Genomic DNA, 25924 nt, shown 5'->3' on the forward strand with positions numbered 1-25924 from the left:
CGCACCGCGGCAAACAAGAGCAGCAACTGGCACTACTTCTCTCTCCCTCTCTTGTTCTTTTTTAAGCACACAGTGCTGTTTACCATAACAGGAACCCAAACCATCTGATGAAAGCTGATCAAAATTTGTATACGCTGCAGAGCGGCTAATTCTCCGTGTGTGTGTGTGTATGCATGTTTTGTCTGCTTGCACAACAGGTGGAGAATAAAATACCTGCCCAGTAATTATTTCTCACAGGTATGTACCGCAATTGACTCCTGACAAGCACCTGGACTGCACCTCTACACACACACATACACTTCAGCTTTCACTCTCTCACCCTCCGTCATTTTTCCTTCGTCAGAGCTTTTCAACCAGACAAGAGGATTTCAGACTCCGAGTTACATTTATATAAATTTTCTCATTCATCTCATCTCATTATCTGTAGCCGCTTTATCCTGTTCTACAGGGTCGCAGGCGAGCTGGAGCCTATCCCAGCTGACTACGGGCGAAAGGCGGGGTACACCCTGGACAAGTCGCCAGGTCATCACAGGGCTGACACATAGACACAGACAACCATTCACACTCACATTCACACCTACGCTCAATTTAGAGTCACCAGTTAACCTAACCTGCATGTCTTTGGACTGTGGGGGAAACCGGAGCACCCGGAGGAAACCCACGCGGACACGGGGAGAACATGCAAACTCCGCACAGAAAGGCCCTCGCCGGCCACGGGGCTCGAACCCGGACCTTCTTGCTGTGAGGCGACAGCGCTAACCACTACACCACCGTGCCGCCCTATATAAATTCTAGAAACAAAAAAAACAAAACAAGAGTGCTCTGAGAGCACAATATCCCCCGCTGGCAACTCGGCCACAACTCCGGTAAATTGTGACCGAATTGAACGAAATTGCGATACGTACACTACCGTTCAAAAGTTTGGGGTCACCCAGACAATTTTGTGTTTTCCATGAAAAGTCACACTTTTATTTCCCACCATAAGTTGTAAAATGAATAGAAAATATAGTCAAGACATTTTTCTGGCCATTTTGAGCATTTAATCGACCCCACAAATGTGACGCTCCAGAAACTCAATCTGCTCAAAGGAAGGTCAGTTTTATAGCTTCTCTAAAGAGCTCAGCTGTTTTCAGCTGTGCTAACATGATTGTACAAGGGTTTTCTAATCCTCCATTAGCCTTCTGAGGCAATGAGCAAACACATTGTACCATTAGAACACTGGAGTGAGAGTTGCTGGAAATGGGCCTCTATACACCTATGGAGATATTGCACCAAAAACCAGACATTTGCAGCTAGAATAGTCATTTACCACATTAGCAATGTATAGAGTGGATTTCTGATTAGTTTAAAGTGATCTTCATTGAAAAGAACAGTGCTTTTCTTTCAAAAATAAGGACATTTCAAAGTGACCCCAAACTTTTGAACGGTAGTGTATATTAATAGCATATAACAAAGAATCCTGTCAAGTTTCGTGAAATTCCTCCAAAAATTGTGAGAGGAGTTGATTTCAGAAGGTGAGTACCCTTCCCGGGACGGACATCACCACGACATAATCCTCCTTCGGGCTTTTCAGCCAGCGGGGGATAAAAATTGTGAGGGAAGGTGATTTCAGAAAGCAAACACACCTTGATGAAACCGCCAAAGTACAAGTTTGTTAATAATCAAGGGCATAACTCTGGGAAAATTTGCCCAAATTAAACGAAATTTCGATACGTGTTAAACACACCCCACGATGGCCGTGTCATCGGCGAACTTCTGAATGTGACTTCTGCTACAACTCGGAGCTGTGTCACATTCAGAAGTCCGCCAATGACGCAGCCATCGTTGGGTGTATCAGTGACGACAGAGAGGAGGAGTATAGGAGCCTGGTGAGGGACTTTGCTGTGTGGTGCAACAGGAACCATCTGCAGCTCAACACCTCGAGGACCAAGGAGCCACTTTGGGAGGTCCAGACCAAGGTCAAGACCAGTTCTGATCAAGGGAGTCGAGGTGGAGGCCGTGGATTCCTACAAGTACCTCGGGCTGTGGCTGGACAGCAAGCTGGACTGGACTTGCAACACCAAACACTTATACAGGAAGGGACAGAGCAGGCTGTACTTCCTGAGGAGGCTGTGGTCCTTTAACATTTGCAGGAAACTCCTGTGGATGTTCTGTCAGTCTGTGGTCTCCAGTGTCCTGTTTTACACCGCGGTGTGCTGGGGGGGCAGCACATCCAAGAAGGACACATCCAGGCTGGACAAACTGATCAGGCGGGCCGGCACTGTGGTCGGCATGAAGCTGGACTCTCTGGTGACGGTGGCAGAGAAGAGGTCTATGGACAAACTACTGAACATCATGGACGATGCCAGTCACCCTCTGCACACCGTCATCAGCAACCAGAGGAGCCTGTTCAGTGACAGAATGCTCCTTCCCAAGTGCAAGACGAACAGACTCAAAAACTCCTTTATCCCTCACGCCATCAGACTGTACAACTCCTCTCTGGGGGGGGTAACAGGAGGACAGAGGACGGGACGGGAAGGAGCAGTAGCCTAGCCTGACAAAAAGCAATATCGGACAATGTGCAGTACCTCTTCCGTTGGCCCTTTTCCCCCCTCTTCCCCATATCTTATTCTTTTTTTTATATTTGTATATGCAAATACCGAATTTAAGTTAATTTACCTAGAAGTTTTTCCTCTATTTCTATTCTCTGTTTATCCTGTAATGATGCTACTGGAATTTTAATTTTCCTGAGGGAACCCTCCCAAAGGGATCAATAAAGTTCTATCTAATCTAATCTAATAACAAAGCCTTTTGCCAAGTTTGGTGAAATTCCTCCACAAATTGTGAGAGGAGTTGATTTCAGAAGAACGTACACCCTCATGAAATTGTCAAAGTACAAGTTATTTAATCAAGGGTCAAAACTCTGGGAAAATTTTCAGAAATGAAATTAAATCGCAATCTGCGTATTACCGTCATATAACAAGGCCTTTTGCCAAGCTTCAAGAAATTCATCCAAAAATTGTGAGAGTGGGGAGGCACGGTGGTGTAGTGGTTAGCGCTGTCGCCTCACAGCAAGAAGGTCCGGGTTCGAGCCCCAGGGCCGGTGAGGGCCTTTCTGTGCGGAGTTTGCATGTTCTCCCCATGGGTTTCCTCCGGGTGCTCCGGTTTCCCCCACAGTCCAAAGACATGCAGGTTAGGTTAACTGGTGACTCTAAATGGACCGTAGGTGTGAATGTGAGTGTGAATGGTTGTCTGTGTCTATGTGTCAGCCCTGTGATGACCTGGCGACTTGTCCAGGGTGAACCCCGCCTTTCACCCGTAATCAGCTGGGACAGGCTCCAGCTCGCCTCACATTCACACCTACGGTCAAATTAGAGTCACCAGTTAACCTAACCTGCATGTCTTTGGACTGTGGGGGAAACCGGAGCACCCGGAGGAAACCCACACGGACACGGGGAGAACATGCAAACTCCGCACAGAAAGGCCCTCGCCGGCCACGGGGCTCGAACCCAGGACCTTCTTGCTGTGAGGCGACAGTGCTAACCACTACACCACCGTGCCGCCCCCAATATAGAAGTCATAAAATAGAAATCTATAACAAAGTTTGTATAAAAATAATAAGGGGGGTGGCTAAGACTTTTGCACAGTACTGTATACAGAAAGAAATAAAAGTGCAGATGTTTACCAGAGACTGCAGAGCTCCATCCAGCACCACCGTGTCCTGGAAACCCAAAACGCTCAGATCGCTGGACTTGGAAATGGTGCTGAGGGTCCAGTCGAGGAACTCGCCGAGCCGCTTCTGCTTCACGTCCGGCCGCGTCACAAACCTGGATACAGATCCAGTTTCGTTAAAATCTTCCCTTATAGCAGGACTGAACGTTACTGTTTAACACTTAACCACGAATAACGGCTATCAATAAAATAAAACAATTTGGACTGACGATGGTTTGTTTCGTCCAAGCGCTTCACGTTACCACGTTTATTTAGAGCTACGCTTATTCTGATTTGATTTAGATACACTACCGTTCAAAAGTTTGGGGTCACTTTGAAATGTCCTTATTTTTGAAAGAAAAGCACTGTTCTTTTCAACGAAGATCACTTTAAACTAATCAGAAATCCACTCTATACATTGCTAATGTGGTAAATGACTATTCTAGCTGCAAATGTCTGGTTTTTGGTGCAATATCTCCATAGGTGTATAGAGGCCCTGGGTGCGATTTGCTGGGGGGGGGGATCATCCCCCCCCTCTGGTTTTTATCTCTGCTGAAAAAAAATCCTCGGGGACAACCCCGTCAATAAAACAAACAAACAAACCAAAAAAAAAGTTGGCATGACAGGCATGTTGTGACACAGTTTTCTATGGTCTACATTGCACTCACTTTCAAAATGACCCGAAGTGGCAGCTTTGATGTTCACGAACGTCCCCAGCAAATAGATACATTGTAGATAATAACAATATCTTTGCGTTCTATCGCAGGGATGCAAACAGCGCGCTTTTTGGCGGATGCCGCCTTTTTCACGGCCGATTTTTTTTTTTTGGGGGGGGGGGGGGGGGGGGCGTTGGAGTGCCTGATTATAATTTCAAAGTAAATTCTGTATTAAAATTACTAAATAAGCAAATCCGTTACAGTCCATGAAACAGGAAGTATAAGGATGAGAAAAAAAAACAGTTTAAATCGGAAAGCTGCGCACAATGTGAACTGCGCCATCAGAGCAAACTGTTCATTTAGTATTCATGTATTTCAGTGATTTTCGAGTCACTGTCCATTTAACCCGGAGGGAGAGAAACATTACAGCAACGCGACAAGCAATGCGAACTTTGTTGTGTTAGTGTTCGTGTATTTAGTCAGAGAGATAGGAAGATGAATTTACTATCTCTGGTTTAGTGTTCGTTTTCATTTAGTGTTATTCATTTGATATCATCGGATGTTATTGAGCCGTTAGCCTATTGTTACCTTAATTTTGTGACGTTTCATGATTAAAAAAAAAAAAAAATCCCCCCTTCTGGTTTTTTGACAAATCGCACCCTGTAGAGGTCCATTTCCAGCAACTCTCACTCCAGTGTTCTAATGGTACAATGTGTTTGCTCATTGCCTCAGAAGGCTAATGGATGATTAGAAAACCCTTGTACAATCATGTTAGCACAGCTGAAAACAGTTGAGCTCTTTAGAGAAGCTATAAAACTGACCTTCCTTTGAGCAGATTGAGTTTCTGGAGCATCACATTTGTGGGGTCGATTAAATGCTCAAAATGGCCAGAAAAATGTCTTGACTATATTTTCGATTAATTTTACAACTTATGGTGGGAAATAAAAGTGTGACTTTTCATGGAAAACACAAAATTGTCTGGGCGACCCCAAACTTTTGAACGGTAGTGTATGAAGAGAATGAACACGTTCTTCAGTCAGTTCTTCACGATTATAGTTTTCACACAAATCATTTTCATGCTATTTCCCTAATTTGGATCTGAGAGAATAAATGAAATGAAATAAAAAAAAGATTATCAATGTGTTTCTATAAGCTAATGGATAAAACACATAAATTACACATTAACAGATTTTTCCCCCCCATTTCTGTTTTATAGCCCTAAAAGAACACTTATACTTTATCATAATAAAAAACTTACATCTCATCTCATTATCTGTAGCCGCTTTATCCTTCTACAGGGTCGCAGGCGAGCTGGAGCCTATCCCAGCTGACTACGGGCGAAAGGCGGGGTACACCCTGGACAAGTCGCCAGGTCATCACAGGGCTGACACATAGACACAGACAACCATTCACACTCACATTCACACCTACGCTCAATTTAGAGTCACCAGTTAACCTAACCTGCATGTCTTTGGACTGTGGGGGAAACCGGAGCACCCGGAGGAAACCCACGCGGACACGGGGAGAACATGCAAACTCCGCACAGAAAGGCCCTCGCCGGCCACGGGGCTCGAACCCAGGACCTTCTTGCTGTGAGGCGACAGCGCTAACCACTACACCACCGTGCCGCCCAACTTACATCTTATAAATGTAATAAAACTGATCAACCTCCTAGGGCTTAGCGGTCACATGCGTGGACAGCACTTTATGGAAATTCGGAACAAGAATCCACATATGTGGACATACTTTTTCTCTAAAAGTACATCTTATCAAAAGATGATGCTTAGTTTTTATTCTAATCAGGTTCTAATAAGCCCAAATAGCAAAGAGAAATAAAAAATGCATGTAAAAAAACAGCTTGGGCCTTAGGAGGTTAAACTGCTCTTTAACAGCAGAATGTGAAAACCAAACCTGTAATTTCACATAATCAGAACTCAGGGGCAGTCTGCCCCCTAGTGGCCCACAGCACAAACTGCAACATGCACTCAGTCTAAATTCAGAGTTAGTTCAGTTTACAGTGAGAATTTGATCGCTGTTCATGTTGAACGATTCCTGATTGGTTGATTAATTCTCTAGAACGGCAGCTCTGTATTAATGCGTACTTACTGCCATGAAGGTTAGAGAAACAGCCTTGGGCCCAAAGGATCGCTGGTTCGATTCCCGTGACTGGCAGGAATAATATGAGAGGAGTTGAGTGAATGCCCGGCGCTTTCCCGTCCCTCTGTATCATGGCTGAAACCTAAAACGGCTCCCCGGGTGCTGGAGCACAGCTGCCCACTGCTCTGGGTATGGGTGTGTGCTCATTGCTCACTAGTGTGTGTTCACTGCTTCAGACGGGTGAAATGCAGACGAGTGCTTGAGTATAAACGTGACAAAAATAAAGGCTGATCTTCTAATCCAATACCGAATGACACCGTTGCTATCGCAACAGCTCGTTCAGGGGGACTTGTACAGGAAGGTGTTTATGGAGCGCTTATGGAAGGAGTCTCAAACAGTCAGAATGTAGAAAGACTTGCGAAAAGGACAGACGACGTGACTCTTGTACGGTTTCTTGGCAGCATGACGAGTTGCGGGGTTTTTTTTTTGTTGTTTGTTTTGCATTACATTACGTGACAAGGCATTGAGCAGACGCTCTTATCCACAGCGATGTACAACATACCCAGAGCAGCCTGGGGAGCAGGTAGGGGTTAGGTTCCTTGCTCAAAGGCACTTCAGGCATTCCTGCTAGTCCAGGGAATCAAACTGGCAACCTTTTCGTTCCAAAGCTGCCTCTCTAACTATGACGCCACGGCTTCCCACACGGCTTTTGCCTTATTAACGTGAAGTGAGAGGAATAAAAAGAGAGAGTCTGGTGAAGGAACGACTGTTTACAGCTGCTATAACAGGAGTGAGAACAGGAAGTAACTTGCTTCGTGGATTGTTAATATATTGTACACACTGTATATTATACCCTGCGTCTGAAACCACTCAGTCGTTCACTACACCCTACTCACTATCTAGGGAATTCTATACACTGCCTTGCAAAAGTATTCATCCCTCTGGGCGTTTGTCCCGGTTTGTCACGTTACGAGCTGGAATTAAAATGGATTTTTGGAGGGTTAGCACCATTTGATTTACACAACATGCCTCCGGAATCGTAGAATACGGGACGCTTTTTATCTCGGTAAAACATTTACACACAGGATACACAGCGTCGCGCAACATCTCGAAACTCCAACAGAACATTTTACCCAGAATTCAACTTTGCACTCAGGACCTGTGACTGTAACATAAAACGTACACCATGTCGTTCCTCGATATCTAATTGCTGTGGGATTAGAAGAATAACACGCTTTGGGAGTTTATTATTGGAAAATAAATCAGCGTCAAGCGCTGCTGCTGCATCGCACCACCGCATCGCTGATTATTTTCAGTCCGTACTTAATGTGACAGGAGGCGTTTCGACAGCTTACACAGCCTGCTTCCGATAGCAAAGTGTGATAATAGAATTTTATCCCTAAAAAAAGAATTATGATCGATAACTGCGATGTGAAAATGGAACAGGAATAAATATGAATGTCATTTTAATCAGCGTCATGTGACCAGTGATTAAAAACCTCACAGTGATGAAGAGAGAACGAGTCACTTACTTTGATACGAGGACCGATGCGGCGTCTCTGGATTTATCACTGACCTGAAGGTAGGACTGAAAACACACACTGTTAGGTTTCTTCACCTCTTGCCCTCAGCCGGGGCGATTACACCATCTTGAGATCAGTCCCCCCATGTCACCCAGAGCTCTGGGGGTGAGTCGCGAAAAAAGACAGGAACCCCATAAAGTTCGCAATCTTTATTCGCAAGTCCCCCAAGATGAAAGGGTACAGAGATCTTTTATAGTCTGTGTGTGTATATATGGGGGGGGGGGGGGGGGGGGGAGTGAGTGACATCATTTTGATATCTGTGTCTATGTGTGTGTGTGTGTGTGTGAGTGAGTGAGTGAGTGAGTGTGACATCATTACATGCTTCAGAGACTGTAGTGAAACCTTGGTCTGAGCAGGTCACATCTTAATTACATCACTGTTCTGATGGAATGTTCAGATGTAGTGAAACCTTGGTGATGGTATGCAATAATAAGATGTACAGCCTGTTCTTATGATATGATATATGATATGATAGCAATGTTCAGACAGATATCAAAGGCCATTTCTTACGCACAGCTTTGGGTCAGAGATAGCACAGGGCAATATGTTCTGATAGAATGTTCAAAAAGATATCAAACAATACGTTCAGACTGCAACCTGAAACAACTCATATCCGATTTGTTGTGAAATCCGATTTTTTTGTTAGGCCGTTCACTAGCCTGGCTAACGCGACTTCAAAGCTCTCCGAGCTATTGGTCTGGCCAAGATATTAAGCCCAACCGTTTCCCAGAGCCCGTGGTTGACCCGCCTCCCTGAAATGCCTGTTTGCTACTGGTCGAAGCCAGAAAAGGCTGTGACGAAGCTTAAACCAATCACATCACTCTTTCCTCTGACGTATGTGACGCGACGGGGCTAACTGGTAGATTAAACTCTTACCGAAGCCGGTCAGGAGCAAGGCGAAAACGTCCTTCCTTTCAATAAATACCCCCAGGGCTGCTCTTTGCTCCGTTTTCAATGAGAACTTGCTCCATGTTCGTAATGTTTCTAGTGAATGAAGCGCTTCCGGCATAGATTCTGTAAACAATCTATGGCTTCCGGTCGCAGTTCTACTACGTCAGTGCCTTGAACACGCCTCTACCCAGGGCCGTTGGAGATGCTCAAAGTTGATTGGCTCCCGATTTTTCGGGAGCTTGGAAGAGCTGTAGATAGCTTGCCTGGCCAGACTAAGCTCGCAACAGGCCCTCGTGTTGCGTCACGCTTAGGATGGGCGGGCCCAGGCTAGCCGTTCACATTCCCAATTATATGAGACTTGTATGCGATCTCCAATATGAACGGAAAACGACCCAAAAGTGTCCCGCATGCGCAAATTGACACGTAATAAACACATCTACGTAATACGTAAACAAAAAAAAAAGCGCACTCTTCAAGTTTAATGATTTTTTTGTTTGTTTGTTTGTTTAATTATCTGGTTAGTGTTAAAGTGTGAGGTCTCGTGTGTGTTTTTGTTTCTGAACTGAAATGAAAACGTGTAGCCTGGTAACGAGGGTTGACTCCTAAATGTCTCTCTAATTTCTATATCAGTGCACTACATGTTACTAGGAAGTAATGGATTTTTAAACTCTATATAGTGCACTCGAGCTTCAGTAGGCAGTCATTTGGGATACGGCCGCTGTATTACCAAACTCTTAATTCAGGCTTAATAATTTGCACATATTTATTTCGTCATATTAATAAGCTTTTTCTACATTTTTATAAATATTTATTTAGATTGTTTATAGCCATGGTTCTCGACCGGAAAAGGGTGGCTTGCCCTCTCCAGGTTGGTGGAGAAGTCCTGCCTCAAGTGGAGGAGTTTAAGTATCTCGGGATCTTGTTCACGAGTGAGGGAAGGATGGAGCGTGAGATCGACAGGCGGATCGGTGCAGCCTCCGCAGTGATGCGGTCGCTTTACCGGTCCGTCGTGGTGAAGAACGAGCTGAGCCAAAAGGCGAAGCTCTCAATTTACCGGTCGATCTACGTTCCGACTCTCACCTATGATCATGAGCTTTGGGTAATGACTGAAAGAACAAGATCGCGGATACAAGTGGCCGAAATGAGTTTCCTTCGCAGGGTGGCTGGGCGCTCCCTTAGAGATAGGGTGAGAAGCACAGTCACTCGGGAGGAGCTCGGAGTAGAGCCGCTGCTCCTCCACATCGAGAGGAACCAGCTGAGGTGGCTCGGGCATCTTTTTCGGATGCCTCCTGGACGCCTCCCTGGGGAGGTGTTCCAGGCATGTCCCCCCGGGAGGAGGCCCCGGGGAAGACCCAGGACACGCTGGAGGGACTATGTCTCTCGGCTGGCCTGGGAACGCCTCGGTGTTCTTCCCGAGGAGCTGGCCGAGGTGTCTGGGGAAAGGGAAGTTTGGGCTTCCATGCTTAGACTGCTGCCTCCGCGACCCGGTCCCGGATAAGCGGAAGAAGACGAGACGAGATTGTTTATAGCCAGCTGAATTCTGCAACTTCTCTCAGCGCTGGCTCAAGGTGCAGAAACACCAGTGCAGTTTGCGATGGAGACGAGGCGAGACCTGGCGATGTGGTTTTTGTGGCGGCGGCAGAACTCACACAATAATCTGATTAATGTGGGCAGCAGACTAATGAGACCGAAGGTGTCAAATTACTGGAACTTTCCAGAAAAATCTTATAATCTTGTAATACAGGATGGTTTAAGTTATAAATCAGTTATAGAAACTGTTTTATTTAATCAGGCTAACAGATCAACATCCAGGTCCCTACCACATCCACCATTAGCTTGATCAATTCTATAAAAGTCTATTTAAATTCTGAAAACTGTACAAATGTTGTTGTTTTCCACCAAAGAGGCGGGATTAGCCAACGCAGAATAGTGACGTTTGTCTCTTGTTGATGACGTGTAGGTCGCATGAATGCGACCTGTCCGGTCAGACTGCAGTCGCATGTGAAAATAACGGATATGCATCGGAATTAGGACCACATATCCAAGCGGCCTGGGTCGCATGTGCAAAAATCGGATCTGTGTCGTTCAGATTGTCAATAACAAATCGGATACAGGTCGCATATGGGCAAAAAAATCGGATATGGGTCGTTTCAGGGTGCAGTCTGAACGGAGTCTAATATTACGTCTCGAGCAATATGTCATTACGACAGTACTGTGTCTAGCTGAGACAGAAGGTCACAGAAGAAATTAATGCCTTCTTGGTCATTTTTAAACAAAAATACTATTTCTCGCTAAAATAGTAATAAATCCTGTCAATTATTTATCCTTACAAAGGAATAAATCCTTACACACACACACACACACACACACACACACACACACCCCATCGGTCAGAGACGTGACTGAGGCACATTTGATCATCGTTAACAGGATTACAGGCTGCGTACAGATGAAAGTGTGGGACGTTACCTTGGCCACAGACAGGATGCGGTCCATGATGGACTCCCTGTTCGGCTCAGGGTCGGAGGTCACATGGCCGTCCAGGCGCGAGAGGTCAAATGGGATGAGGCACGTCATGGAGAGCCACAGCAGGAGCATGTAGCGGGTTTCCCACGTCTGTGCTCACAGAAAGGGTGGGGGAGAGAGAGAGGATGAGAGCAAGCGTGAGAGAGAGAGAGGATGAGAGCAAGCGTGAGAGAGAGAGAGCATGAGAGCAAGCGTGAGAGAGAGAGGATGAGAGCGAGAGAGAAAGAGGATGAGACAGCGAGCGAGAGTGAGAGAGAGTGAGCGAGTGAGAGAGAGAGGAAGAGAGAGCATGAGAGTAAGTGCGAGAAAGAGAGCGAGAGAGAAAGAGGATGAGAGACAGCGAGTGAGAGTGAGAGCGAGCAAGAGAGAGAGTGAGAGAGAGATAATGAGAGAGAGAGAGAGAGAGATCTAACGCTGTGATCTATCCATGATGGTCCTGAAGATGTCTGAAAATTTAAAGTTTAGCTGCTCCCAGCTCTGACACTGGAGACTCCTTCCATAAACGTCTCTTCAAATAAATTTTCATCACATCAACAAAGACACGTGATTTTATTACATGATAATGTGAATATGAACGAGCTGTTGCTATAGAAACGATACGGTGTCAGAGCGATCGCAGTAATATAAAACTGTGATGTTCTCAACTGACTGGTTGAGAAATTTGATCATTAACTACTTATTAATCGAGCACGAGGTCTTTACAGGAAAATACAAGACCGAGGTTTTGAGAGTACGGACCGAGCCATAGGGGACGTTATTTTCCCGTAAAGACTGAAGGCCAATTTATGCTGACAACGCAGTCCTCGCAGATGGTGTCGTAGATGGCATCTGCGTAGCCCCCCCCCCTCGCAGACGCTCTGCGCGCACCTCCCAAAAATTGTGACCACCGCAGAAGCCTCGCAGACAGCGTCGCAGACAAGAGGGCTCTGATTGGTCCACTCTACATCCGCTGTACATGCACTTCCGCTTCCCTACTTTCCCGGTTTGGTTTGTTTTCACGACCGCCATTTTTAAAAACACGAGCGAAGATGGAGCAGCACGAAGAGCGGTTGATCGAGGAAGTGAGGAAGTACGTACATCTATACGACTCCAGTTCTAGTCATTATAAGTAACCGGAGGATAAACACTCCACTACCACACCCACCAACTACTCCTAGCGATTTCACGCCCCCTTGTGTTGTGGCGGTGAATAACATCGCGCACGCCTATTACTCCCCGCTCAACGATAAATTACAACTGTCTGCGAAAAGCTATCTGCGAAAGCCTTGTCGCAAGAGCATGCAGAGGCCCTGAGTAAGCGAGGTTCATCAGGAGCTTATTATCTGGCTTTTTTATTTCAAAGATTAAAATAGACGTTCACTGTGACGAGGCGTGACGATGCTTTCAGTCACGTCATATCTGTAACATAGTCGAGTCACACGTGCAGAATAAACGGTGAGATCAGTGCAGCAGAAGGACTGAACCGAATCATTATTATTTTTATTGTTAATGGTGAAGGGAATCGTTTACGTCTCCGGTTATAAAGGATTCTCACCTCCGTGTCCTTCGGGTCCTGCCTGCACAGGAGATCGAGCACCGGCTGCAGGTCCGACACCTCGTGGGGGAAAAGCTGCATGAAGACCTTGTAGCCTCGGACCTGATGGAGGACCAGAGCGTTAGAGACGCACCCCGTGAACGGCTGATTAACCCTTTCATGCACAGTCTTTGAAACAGTTCTAAAGTGTGTGAAATCTATAAAATAATATTCAGAATATTTTCTTAAAAATTCATCATTAAATATTTTCATGAATTTTTGTTTCCAAACACAATTTTTTTTTTATTTCAGTGACAAAAAAAAGTCAAAATGTATATGATAAAAATGTAAGGAGTCTGGATCTATTTAAAATAAGTATAAAAGCGTTAGAAGCCTTGCCTTTGAGATGATGTAGAGGAATTTAAAGCTGAGGTGGACAAGCAGAAGAGGAGACGTCTCGCTCCGGATGAGTTCCAGCAGCATGTTCAACATCCACTCTGATAATCAGGACAGGAAGCAGTCCCAGTTATCGGGATGGGGGGGGGGGGGGGGGGACAGGGAGAGAGAGAGAGAGAGAGAGAGGGAGAGGAATATGAGAGAGAGAGAGAGAGAGAGAGAGAGAGAGAGGGGGGGAGGAGTGAGAGAGAGAGAGGAATGAGAGGAATGAGAGGAGAGAGGTGTGAGAGGAGAGAAAGGGAGAGAGGTGTGAGAGGAGAGAAAGAGAGGTGTGAGGAGAGAAAGGGGGAGAGGAATGAGAGGAGAGAGAGAGGGAGGAGTGAGAGGAGAGAGAGAGAGGGAGGAGTGAGAGAGGAATGAGAGGAGAGAGGTGTGGGGGAGAGAGGAATGAGAGGAGAGACAGAGGAATGAGAGAAGAGAGAGAGAGAGAGAGGAAGGTGTGAGAGGAGAGAGAGAGGGGGGAGCGGAATGAGAGGAGAGAGAGACAGAGGAATGAGAGGAGGAGGGGGGAGAGGGGAGGAATGAGAGGAGAGGTGTGAGAGAGAGAGAGACAGAGGAATGAGAGGAGAGAGAGGGGGAGGAATGAGAGGAGAGGTGTGAGAGAGAGACAGAGGGGAGAGGAATGAGAGGAGAGAGAGGGGAGAGGAATGAGAGGAGAGGTGTGAGAGAGAGGGGAGAGGAATGAGAGAGAGAGGGGGAGGAATGAGAGAGAGGGGGGAGGAATGAGAGAGAGGGGGAGGAATGAGAGAGAGGGGGAGGAATGAGAGGAGAGGGGGAGGAATGAGAGAGAGGGGGGAGGAATGAGAGAGAGGGGGAGGAATGAGAGGAGAGGTGTGTGAGAGAGAGAGGAGAGAGGAATGAGAGGAGAGGTGAGAGAGAGAGAGGGGGAGGAATGAGAGAGAGGGGGAGGAATGAGAGGAGAGGTGTGTGAGAGAGAGAGGGGAGAGGAATGAGAGGAGAGGTGTGAGAGAGAGAGAGAGAGAGAGAGAGAGGGGGGAGAGGTGTGTGTGAGAGAGAGAGAGAGAGAGAGGGGAGAGGTGAGAGAGAGAGAGGGGAGAGGAATGAGAGGAGAGGTGTGAGAGAGGAGAGAGAGGGGAGAGGAATGAGAGGAGAGAGGAGTGAGGAGAGAGACAGAGGAATGAGAGAGAGAGAGAGAGAGAGAGACAGAGGAATGAGAGAGAGAGAGAGAGACAGAGGAATGAGAGAGAGAGAGACAGAGGAATGAGAGGAGAGAGAGAGGGGAGGAGGAGAGAGGAGTGAGGAGAGAGACAGAGGAATGAGAGAGAGACAGAGGAATGAGAGGAGAGAGAGAGAGGAGGAGGAGAGAGGAATGAGAGAGAGACAGAGGAATGAGAGGAGAGAGAGGGGAGGAGGAGAGAGGAGTGAGGAGAGAGACAGAGGAATGAGAGAGAGACAGAGGAATGAGAGGAGAGAGAGAGAGGGGAGGAGGAGAGAGGAGTGAGGAGAGAGACAGAGGAATGAGAGAGAGACAGAGGAATGAGAGGAGAGGTGTGAGAGAGGAGAGAGAGGGGAGAGGAATGAGAGGAGAGAGGAGTGAGGAGACAGAGGAATGAGAGAGAGAGAGAGAGAGAGAGAGAGAGAGAGAGACAGAGGAATGAGAGGAGAGAGGAGTGAGGAGAGAGACAGAGGAATGAGAGAGAGAGAGAAAGAGAGAGAGACAGAGGAATGAGAGGAGAGAGAGAGGGGAGGAGGAGAGAGGAGTGAGGAGAGAGACAGAGGAATGAGAGAGAGACAGAGGAATGAGAGGAGAGAGAGAGAGGGGAGGAGGAGAGAGGAGTGAGGAGAGAGACAGAGGAATGAGAGGAGAGAGGGATGAGTTTGAGGTCCTTACCCAGGTGAGGGTCCAGCAGATGCGGCTGTTCCTGATAGCGGTCCATTATAACTGCAACGGGACACAAAATCCTCATCAGTGAGGAAATCCCTCTCTCTCCCACCGCACAGCACACTGATTAACGAGAGGGGGAGAGAATCGCAGCCCTGAGCTCCACACCCTCCACCCTTTTCTCACTGCCAATTAAACACCAACACCAGCGGAGCGCCCTAATCTCATTCCCGCTTCCCTCTGATGTTATAATAAAGCCCTCGAAGTCGTAATAAACCACGGCATCAAACGCTACAAGAAAAATCCCGCTGCATATTAATCTTATAATTAATATTAACGCCATCCGTCCGAGGATGATACTGTAAATAAACTTGTATTGGTTTAAACCTCTTCGGTCTGTTTAACAGTTTCCTACGTTACCCACAATGCCGTGTGACTACGTGCTGACAGTGGTGCAGTGATGCAGCAGCACTTTAATCTGTCCAGCTGCTCATCTGCACGCTCTGCTCGAACAGAGTTAAAGTAAAACCTTTAAAGCGACACAGAACAGTAATGACAACACTGAACAACAAATTCACGCTAAACAAATCACCAGGAGAGGAGTTTTCCTTTCACTACATGACTAACTGGATGACAGGAGGAGGAGGAGGAGGAGTGTTTCTAATTTGCATATATACTAGTGCATCTCAAAGAATTAGAATATTGTGAAAAAGTTCAATATTTTCCATCAGTTATTTAAGAAAATGAAAATGTTATATATTATAGACTCATTACACAAACTAAATGTTTCAAGCATTTTTCCATTTTAATTTTAATCAGTATGGCATACAGTACAAAAACATCTCAAAATATTAGAATATTTCATTTCGAGTTTGAGTAAAACAGTATGAACACAGTGTATCTCTCGGTCTAGTTCAGTACACACAACCACAATCATGGGGAAGACTGCTGACTTGACTGTTGTCCAGAAGATGATCACTGATGCCCTCCACAAGGAGGGTAAGCCACAAAAGGTCATTGCTGAAAAGGGTGGCTGGAAAAGGTGCACAAGCGACAGGGATGGCCGCAGTCTCGAGAGGATTGTCAAGAAAAGTTGATTCAAGAACTTGGGAGAGTTTCACAAGGAGTGGACTGAGGCTGGTGTCAGTGTATCAAGACCCATCACGAACAGACATCTTCAACTTTCGCATTCCTAATATCAAGCTACTCCTGAGCCAGAGACAATGTCAGAAGTGTCTTATCTGGGCTAAGGAGAGAAAGAAATGGACTGTTGCTCAGTGGTCCAAAGTCCTCTTTTCAGATGAAAGTACATTTTGCATTTAATTTGGAAATCACGGTTCTAGAGTCTGGAGGAAGAGTGGAGAGGCACAGAATCCAAGGTGTTTGAAGCCCAGTGTGAAGTTTCCACAGTCTGTGATGATTTGGGGTGCCATGTCATCTGCTGGTGTTGGTCCACTGTATTTTATCAAGTCCAAAGTCAACACAGCCATCTACCAGGAGATTTTAGAGCACTTCATGCTTCCATTTGCTGACGAGCTTTTTGGAGATGCTGATTTCCTTTTCCAGCAGGACTTAGCACCTACCCACAGTGCCAAAACTACTACCAAATGGTTTGCTGACCATGATATTACTGTGTTTGATTGGCCAGCCAACTTGCCTGACCTGAACCCCATAGAGAATCTATGGGGTATTGTCAAGAGGAAGATGAGGAACACCCGACCCAAAAATACAGATATGCTGAAGGCCACTATCAAAGCAACCTGGGCTTCAATAACACCTCAGCAGTGCCACAGACTGATCACCTCCATGCCACACCGCATTGATACAGTAATTCATGGTAAAGGAGCCCCAACCAAGTATTGAGTGTATAAATGAATATATTTTTCAGAAGTTGGACATTTCTGTATTTTAAATCCTTTTTTTTATTGATCTTAGGGAATATTCTAATAATTTGAGATACTGGATTTCTGATTTTCATGAGCTATAAGCCATAATCAAAATAAAACAAAAAAAGGCTTTAAATATTTTACTTTACATGTAATGAATATAAAAAAGTTTACCTTTTTGAATTAAATTATGAAAAAAAGGAACTTTTTCATGGTATTCTAATTTTTTGAGATGCACTAGTATATATGCATATTCATACAAGTCTTTGTATTTTTAATGAGCTTAAAGGTTCTTTAGGGCAGCACGGTGGTGTAGTGGTTAGCGCTGTCGCCTCACAGCAAGAAGGTCCGGGTTCGAGCCCCGGGGCCGGCGAGGGCCTTTCTGTGTGGAGTTTGCATGTTCTCCCCGTGTCCGCGTGGGTTTCCTCCGGGTGCTCCGGTTTCCCCCACAGTCCAAAGACATGCAGGTTAGGTTATGTAAGGTTTTATTCCTTTGTAAGGATAAATAATTGTAAGTATTTATTCTTGACCAAGAAGGCAGTAATTTATTTTGTGACAGGGTTGTAGGGATTTATTCTGTTCAGTTGGGATGACCTTCTGTCTCAGCTAGACATTGTTTGAAGGTTTCATTCTGTCTGGACATTGCTGTCGTGTCATCAGAACATTCTGATTATTTTGATATGAAATGTGTATTATTGATCAGAAATGTGCCAAGTTTTATAGATTTATATTAGCCTTATTGCTGCACAAAGTGTTAAGACTTTATGATTTTAATATTTTAGAGCTTTTTAAGATCCTTTATTATTTTAATAATACTATAACAGTGATTTTAAACTATTCCTGTGTAACCTGACCTTCCTCCAGTGGAGAAGAGACACACTTCTTTGCTAGACTAGACATAAACATGTCTTTGTTTAAAATTGTCGTAAAAACATCTCGCGTGCTTTGACGTGCGTAAATGCTGAATTGCTGCAACATCCGTTGATAAGAAATATTATTTTGCTTATGATTGAAGGTTTCATTTACACACACACACATTAATGGAATTAAGGAACTCCATTAGCCTGGCAAGCCAGACTAAATGTGAATATTTAGTCTGGCCTCGATCCGTAGACATTTCCGAAGGGGTGTGGGTGGAACAACCCGCTGTCTTTCAAACTGTCTCTGTGCGTATAGGCCAACGCTCTGACCAATCAGCGCAACAGTGACTGTGACGTAGTCAGAGCGACAGAAAGCAGTGGGGGAGGCCTTGAAATAAATAATTTTTCAAAATGCGTATTAATTAATAAACAGCTTCTAGATATTAAGAAGTTTGGAGATAATGACCACAAGTTTGGAGTCTGTACCACATACACTCATTTTTTTCCAAGTGTTTTTCAAGGGTTTGCTTAAACTGTTTTTGAGAGTTTTTATTTAGTGGTGTTTGGTGAAATAATTTCCCTTAAATTTAAAATAACGGGAAAATAAGAAACAAAAAGTAATGTTTCAAAGCTGTTTATTAATTCTTCGTACTGCACAAACTAGCCCCATCCTTTTGGCTACGAGCGGAGCCAGCTGGTAGATCAGACTTTTGCCATAGCCGGTCGGCAAAACAGCGAAAACGTCCTTCTTGAAAAGGAATGAGCGGAGAGCCTCTTCCTGCTCATGTTTCAACCAAAACTCCAAGTCTAACTCTTCTAAAACTGATTCCAAAGCGGAGTCAAACGCGCGCTGTTCACTAGCCGTAGCCATCTTTCCTGTTGCGCTTTCTCCAGCGTCGCGCAGCTTTGTCGTCACTCCTGCAAAAGCCCGCCCAAAGAATCCAAACAAAAACCTTGCGTTGTGATTGGCGGGCACGATTTGATGCCCGGGGTGTTTTTGTTTATATGGTGCGAGGCTAGACCCACTCGCTATGCAAAAATATTTTGGCCGCTAGGCGGGTGGGTCTAGTTTACTAGGCTAGAACTCCATTGGAATTAAGATGTGATTTGCTGACTTAGCACAAGATATCCACACATTCACATACGCACACACACATCCTACACCCACCCCTCTACACGCACGTACATAGCCAAGGCCACACACATCACACACACATCTGTGCACACACACATATTCGACAGACACAACACACAAAAACAGCTTTTTGGGATGTTATAAAAGCAGGGGCGCAGATACGTTTTTTGAACTGGGGGGGACAAAGCTGCCAGCAAACCAACCCCAACATGTGGCTGGGCTACGTGTGTGTGTGTAAAGTGTAAACCAGTGCATCCTGACTTTCTAACTATGCCTGTGTGTTGCGTGAGCGGCAGTCAGTCAACAACTCTTCGCAAAGTTTCCTTCTGAAACAATATGCTCGCTGAAATTATGGCAGGGAACGCCAGATTAAACATTAAAACTGCCTTCTGAGCACTGTATCTACAGGCTGCCACCGAAAGAAGGAGGCTACCAGAAAGGCTTCTCTACTCCGTACGATTTTACTTTCACTACGACATTACTTTGAACAGACTATCAAAAAATTGCAAGGTGATATGATAAAGTAAGGCACAGTTTACTTACAGTCGTTTTTTTTTTTAAAAAAACAATGCAATCGTTTTCTGCCTTTTCGGTTTGGCACCCTTCATCATGCCGTGTTGGGGTCCTGAACTAACTAGGAGCTGTCCCCGATATGCCTGTCAAACTTGTTGTGGGTAACCATAGCAACCAAGCTCGAGCTCGCAACCCGTGCAGTCTGCGCAGCTCAACCAACCGAATATCAGTCTTTGCTTTGTTTTATGTGAGTTGTTGCAACTATGCATGTACTGCTGTGCACCTCAATAAACCGAATGGTAATTAGTCTTTTGATTTTTCCGTGAGGTTTGCCTTATGCAAAGAAAGACAGCATAGACGTTTTTTCCTCCCTATAAGTGGGGGGGACCGAACAAGGTGAATTTAAATCTGGGTGGGACGAATCCCACCCATCCCCCCCTCTATCTGCGCCCGTGTATAAAAGGATGTTTGGAATATTTTAACTTTGGCGAGAAAACTGTGAATAAACAGCAGTGAAACCGATCTCTGGTTCTCCGTTTTTCGTCCGCAGTGTTTTCGCTCCAGAATTCTGTAGGTGGCACGAGGGCATTTGTCTCGAGAAGAAGCCGTTCCAGCTGGGGGAACCTTTACAGGTTAACTGGTGACTCTAAATTGACCGTAGGTGTGAATGTGAACGGTTGTCTGTGTCTATGTGTCAGCTAGGGCTGTGCGATGTCCCCTTAATTGGCATCGACGATGTTTACAGTGCAAACATCGTGATGGACGATCATATCGTGGGGGGGGGATTTTAATACCACATTATAAAATATATTATTATTATTATGATCCTAGGAGCTATGTTGTCGGGGGCATTATGCCCCTGTCAGGGTATTATTATAAGTATTAGATACTCATCCGAGGCTTTGGCACGTAAAGAAAAAAAAAATTCCATTGCGCTGAGAATTGTGATACTATATCCCATAGCCTACTATCTCTTTAAATTTAGGCTATCTAATTTTCTATGTTTGATCTTCACGCCACAAAATCTGAGTTGATGGAAGAGATGGTGACAGAGATCGTTCCGTCGCTGTCAGGTGCTACAACACCCGGTCCGTCACATGATGAAGGGGAGGAACCAGGTGACTGCGCCGCGGCAGTGCCTAAGAAAAAGAGAGGGTCTTTGGGCAGCCTTCTTGGGAAGAGAGCAGCAGCCAGAGCATCCACGCTTACTAGGGCTGTAACGATATGCATATCGAAATCGAAATCGCGATACGCAGAGCCACGATCCGTATCGCGATACAAGAAGGCAGAATCGCGGTACACCCTTTCAAACTTCTCCTCAGCCCAAAAACAGAGGCGCTTCCAAACTTCAATTTATGAATACTTTACTTTTTATTTAAATTACATTTTAAACTTACTTAAATTACTTTTATTTTTTTATATCTATTAGTAAGTCATTTTTTCGCCGACCTGCGACAATCTTCTGCGAGTCACGCAACGTCCACACTCGCCACTGGCAGAGCATTCATTTCTTTTAAGCGGTCGCCATTCTGGTTGCGACGCGGGGAGCGAATCTGTAAACAAGCAAGCTCATTGGCTGGCTAGGTGTGCCACAAGCCAATCACAATCACCTGACCGGAAAGGCATGCAGTGTTGCCAGATTGGGCGGGTTTAGGTGCTTTTTGGCTGGTTTTGAACATATTTTGGGGTGGAAAACGTTAGCAATATCTGGCAACACTGAAGGCATGTCTGCTTGGGCGGAAGCCTTCTGCGGCAGTTACATTTTGACACGCGAGCAACGTTTCACCATAAAAATTCCGTAATTTCCATCTGTTTTCCGCGATCACAGAAAATCATTGGCCCTATGAGAGTGAGACAGTGAGAGAGCCACCCCCCCAAAAAAAAATCTTAATGGATTTACACGATTTGGAAAAATGACTTTTTCAGAACCGAAAAAACCAGAGCTTCCGGCTCAACAGTATTATTTTGAGAAATAAAACAGTCTTTGGATATACATTTGTTCATTTTTGCATACATATTACTCATTCTCTGCAGTGGTCTGAATTATTTGTTATTAAATAGTTAATGTAAGTAAGTAAATGTTAATAAGTCAAATTTACTACTTTAAAAAAACATTTTAAAAAAAATCGTTGGCGTATCGAATCGTGGGTCAAAAATCGCGATACGAATCGAATCGTGAGTTGGGTGTATCGTTACAGCCCTAACGCTTACTGATGAAGAAAAGCCTGAGGCAGAAATGACCATGTACCTGCAGGAAATTGTCATTGATGGGGGGAGGACCCACTGATGTGGTGGAAAAGGAACGAGAAAAGACTTCCATTAATGGCAAGATTAGCACGTAAATATTTGTGCATATGCGCCACCAGTACTCCATCAGAACGAGTGTTCAGCACCGCGGGTAGTACAGTTACCCCAATCCGCAGCTCATTAAAACCAGACAAATGCCGCTTTTCCACTACAAACGAGGCTGAGTTGGGCTGAGCCGTGCCGTGCTGAGTCAGGCTGAGCCGTGCCGTGCTGACTTGGGCTGAGTCGAGCTGAGCGGGGCTGTTGGAGTTGCATTTCGACTACAACCGCGCTGAACCGTGCTGGCTGGAAGTGGGTGGACACATTGGGTGGAGTTAGCGAAAGTGGGTGGATGTCACGTGATATCGTTAGGCAGCGCAAACAGTGACATCAGTGATCCTTTAAGCGGTAGTCTCACAACCCGGATAGTAAACAATAAACATGGAGGACATGGAGTCGTTAGTGTTGCTGGTCTTGGTGCTGTGGCTTGTTGTCACCGACAACGCCAACAGATACTGGCAAGAGCGTATAGATGAGGCGAGGCGCATAAGGCTTCAGAAATTCTCGTAATTCGTAATTCTTCTTCTTCCGGGTTTGCGGTGTTTACAGATCCCAGCGTGCTCGCGGGGCGTGTGTGGGCATGTGAGGACACTCCTCCTCACCAATCAGTGCACAGGGGAGTGTCTGCTCACGCCCCCAGCCTCACTCGGCTCGCTTTGGCTCGCTTCAGCCCCACTCCAAAACCGTGCGAGTTTTAGGGGCTAAGCAGGGCTGAAGCGAGCTGAGTCGTGCTGTTCTTTGGTAGTCGAAACGCGAGCCGTGTCGGGCTGAAGCGAGCTGAAGCGAGCTGAAAAAGGGTCGTGGAAAAGGGCCAAAAGTAAACATGCTAGTATTTTTGGCCAGAAACCTTGACATTTAAACATGGTGACCATCGCCTGCACTGTTAACCCATTAGGTTAAATTGCTTCGGACTGCCTGCGTTTTCTTGATTTTGATTTTTATTATTACTATTATTGTTATTTATTTACTTGTTCTTGTATTAACGCAGGCTCTCTCGTTTTTTTATCGATGTTCTTTGCTAACTGAGTCGACTTCATGAATATTTGGTAGCTTTAATTTCACTGTAAAAAGTTAATGCCCGGCTACGTTAAACTTTGTGAGCGCATTTCGTGCTGCGCACGTTCCGGTTCTCTTCGTCTTGATCGTTCATCTTTAAATAAATATACGTTTACAAAATCATGTTCATGACTATTTATTTTGTAGCATTTTTACAATAAAAAGTTACTGCCTAAGCCTGGTTAATGCCTAATGCCTAAATTAAATTGTGTAGGCTACCGTTAAGCGCATGCTTGTGCGTTCCTGTTAGACTTGATTTGTTGTTCAGCCTACTGTATCTTTTCACGAATACCGGTTCACAGAATCACTTTCATTCTTCCATTTGGTTTGACATTATGGCTTAGAGTGGACCATTTTGAGTCTGAAAGTAGGCCTATTTACCAGATTAAAGTTATTTGACTTCTGCCGAAGTCTGCGCTTCACTGCCGTTTGATAAGGTGAAATATTTCCCGACTGTTAATAGTGGCTATTTGTTTGAACAACATGACAAATTTTACATTAAAAGTATAGTGTAGGCTCAAAAATGAAGTCAAAATGTATTATTAGTAGCATACTGTATTTGTGTAACCACACGTTATGTTCACTAGCACGTCCCTGCACCATAGCCTACGTGAACAAGCGGTAATAGGATATTACTTTATAATGATTTATATAATTATGTATTTATATATAATTATGTTATATAAAATATTTATATATTAAACAAAACTAACTAACTAAACTAACAAAAAACTAACTTTTTAGGTTAAATAGGCCCAGATGATACCGTATGCATGTTTATTAAGAATAACTCAATAAACTTCCATAGCTATGCAGATGACACTCAGCTTTAGTTAGCTATGTCACCTAATGACTACGCCCCTCTTGAGTCTCTTCATAGACGCATTGACCAAATTAACAAATGGATGTCTCACAATTTTCTTCAGCTGAACGCAGATAAAACTGAAGCAATTATATTTGGCAAAAAGGAGGAAAGGCTTAGGATTGCCACTGTTCTTGAAACTAAGGGGCTTAAAGCAAAGGATACTGTCAAAAACCTTGGTGTCCTTATTGACAGCGAACTTAACTTCAACAGTCATATGAAAGTGGTAAAAAAGCCTGCATTCTATCACCTAAAAAACATTTCTAAACTCAGGGGTCTCATGTCAAAACATGATCTAGAAAAACTTATTCATGCTTTCATCTCCAGTAGGGTTGATTACTGCAATAGCCTTTTCGCAGGTCTTCCAAAAAAGACCATCAAAGAGCTTCAACTAATCCAAAATACAGCAGCAAGGGTTCTTACAAGAACAAAAAGGGTCGTCCATATCACTCCAATCCTAAGGTCTCTGCACTGGCTCCCAGTGAGCTATTGAGGTATTTCACCTGACGTCACAGGGTCACGTGATGCCCCGGTGTCCACCATTTTGGACGGCAAGCTAGCTAATGTCAACAACAGTAGCTAGTATGTTACTGTAGCAATGTTTACATTCAGTCATTTGGATGACTGTTAAAACCTTTCAGTCTCAAGTTTTTCCTTTACTGGATTTACTAGTTTACTGAGCTAGCGCGCGCTGGCTCCCGGCTTGGCCGGCGAGCGCGCGCTGGCTCCCGGCTTGGCCGGCGAGCGCGCGCTGGCTCCCGGCTTGGCCGGCGAGCGCGCGCTGGCTCCCGGCTTGGCCGGCGAGCGCGCGCTGGCTCCCGGCTTGGCCGGCGAGCGCGCGATGGCTCCCGGCTTGGCCGAGCGCGCTAGCTCAGTAAACTAGTAAATCCAGTAAAGGAAAAACTTGAGACTGAAAGGTTTTAACAGTCATCCAAATGACTGAACGTAAACATTGCTACAGTAACATACCAGCTACGATGTTGTTGACATTAGCTAGTGCTAACAGCTAGTTGCTAATACACTGCTACAACTACACCGACCCTAATAATACAGTTCTTAGTCATTGCCTGGTAACAGCAAATTTATAACGGGCCATGTCTCAACAGACTAAGAAGTTATTTCAATGACATTTAATAACATTTTGTTTATCCTGAGGACCGAAAGTAAATGAAAATGTGAACAAACCTTAGCTGTAATAAGATGGCGACCACCGGCTCCAGGGACGACCCGCTGATGTAGGCATGTTACCCAGCCTGACACAAAACATTTGTAGGCATCCAAACTCTTATACGCTTTCAGATCAATACCTGTGTATGGCGATGGGTTTTTAACGACATAGGTATACAGATCATGTGGGCCGAAGTCAGGTAAAGACGAGGGCTTCGTGTACTTCCGTACGTCAGTGAACAATCCTGGTGGAAGCAGGTAAACGTCGTTCTCTAAGCCTGCTAACCTCAATTTTTGCAAATACCTCTCCCTCTGCTCGCCCTGTAAATGCCCTACGTCGCTGGATAGTGAAGGTGCTTTCTGCATCTCGCTCCTTTTTCTTTTATGTTTTTCGTTTGTCGCCTTCCTCGCATTCAAACTGATTCGAGCCGTGACGTCCAAAATGGCAGCATCACATGACTTGGTCACGTGAGTGAAATACCTCAATAGAATTGACTTTAAAGCACTACTTCTTCTATTTAAAACATTAAATGGGATGGGACCCAGCTACCTACTGGATATGTTTCAATTATATGCACCAACTAGGCAAGGCAAGGCAAGTCTATTTATATAGCACATTTCATACACAATGGCAGTTCAATGTGCTTTACAGAAGTAAAAACAAAAACAGTAAACAATAGAGAAATAAAATTACATAAAATAATTTTATTTTTATTCTAAAACAATTAATTCAAAGAATTAAAAGAATTAAAAGAAAATAATAAGAATTAAACAATAGTAGAAATAAAATAATAAAATGCCAAAAAGAAAAAGGAGAAAAAGAAAAAGAAACCAGCAGAATAAA

The 25924-nt window shown here is 44.9% G+C and overlaps 1 protein-coding gene across 1 annotated transcript in view; it reads right to left on the bottom strand.

Moving 5' to 3' along the window:
• Nucleotides 1–25924, bottom strand: part of tbcd (tubulin folding cofactor D) — a 152525-nt gene that overhangs the window by 122201 nt on the left and 4400 nt on the right. Inside the window, exons 2-7 of the mRNA XM_060942474.1 lie at nucleotides 15265–15315; nucleotides 13356–13453; nucleotides 12978–13079; nucleotides 11387–11533; nucleotides 7976–8031; nucleotides 3665–3806 (exon numbers count right to left, since the gene is read on the bottom strand). Of these exons, the coding sequence (XP_060798457.1) occupies nucleotides 3665–3806; nucleotides 7976–8031; nucleotides 11387–11533; nucleotides 12978–13079; nucleotides 13356–13453; nucleotides 15265–15315 (596 nt within the window). The remainder of the gene's footprint in view (nucleotides 1–3664; nucleotides 3807–7975; nucleotides 8032–11386; nucleotides 11534–12977; nucleotides 13080–13355; nucleotides 13454–15264; nucleotides 15316–25924) is intronic.

Source organism: Neoarius graeffei, chromosome 16, assembly GCF_027579695.1.
Source record: "Neoarius graeffei isolate fNeoGra1 chromosome 16, fNeoGra1.pri, whole genome shotgun sequence".
Taxonomy (NCBI): domain Eukaryota; kingdom Metazoa; phylum Chordata; class Actinopteri; order Siluriformes; family Ariidae; genus Neoarius; species Neoarius graeffei.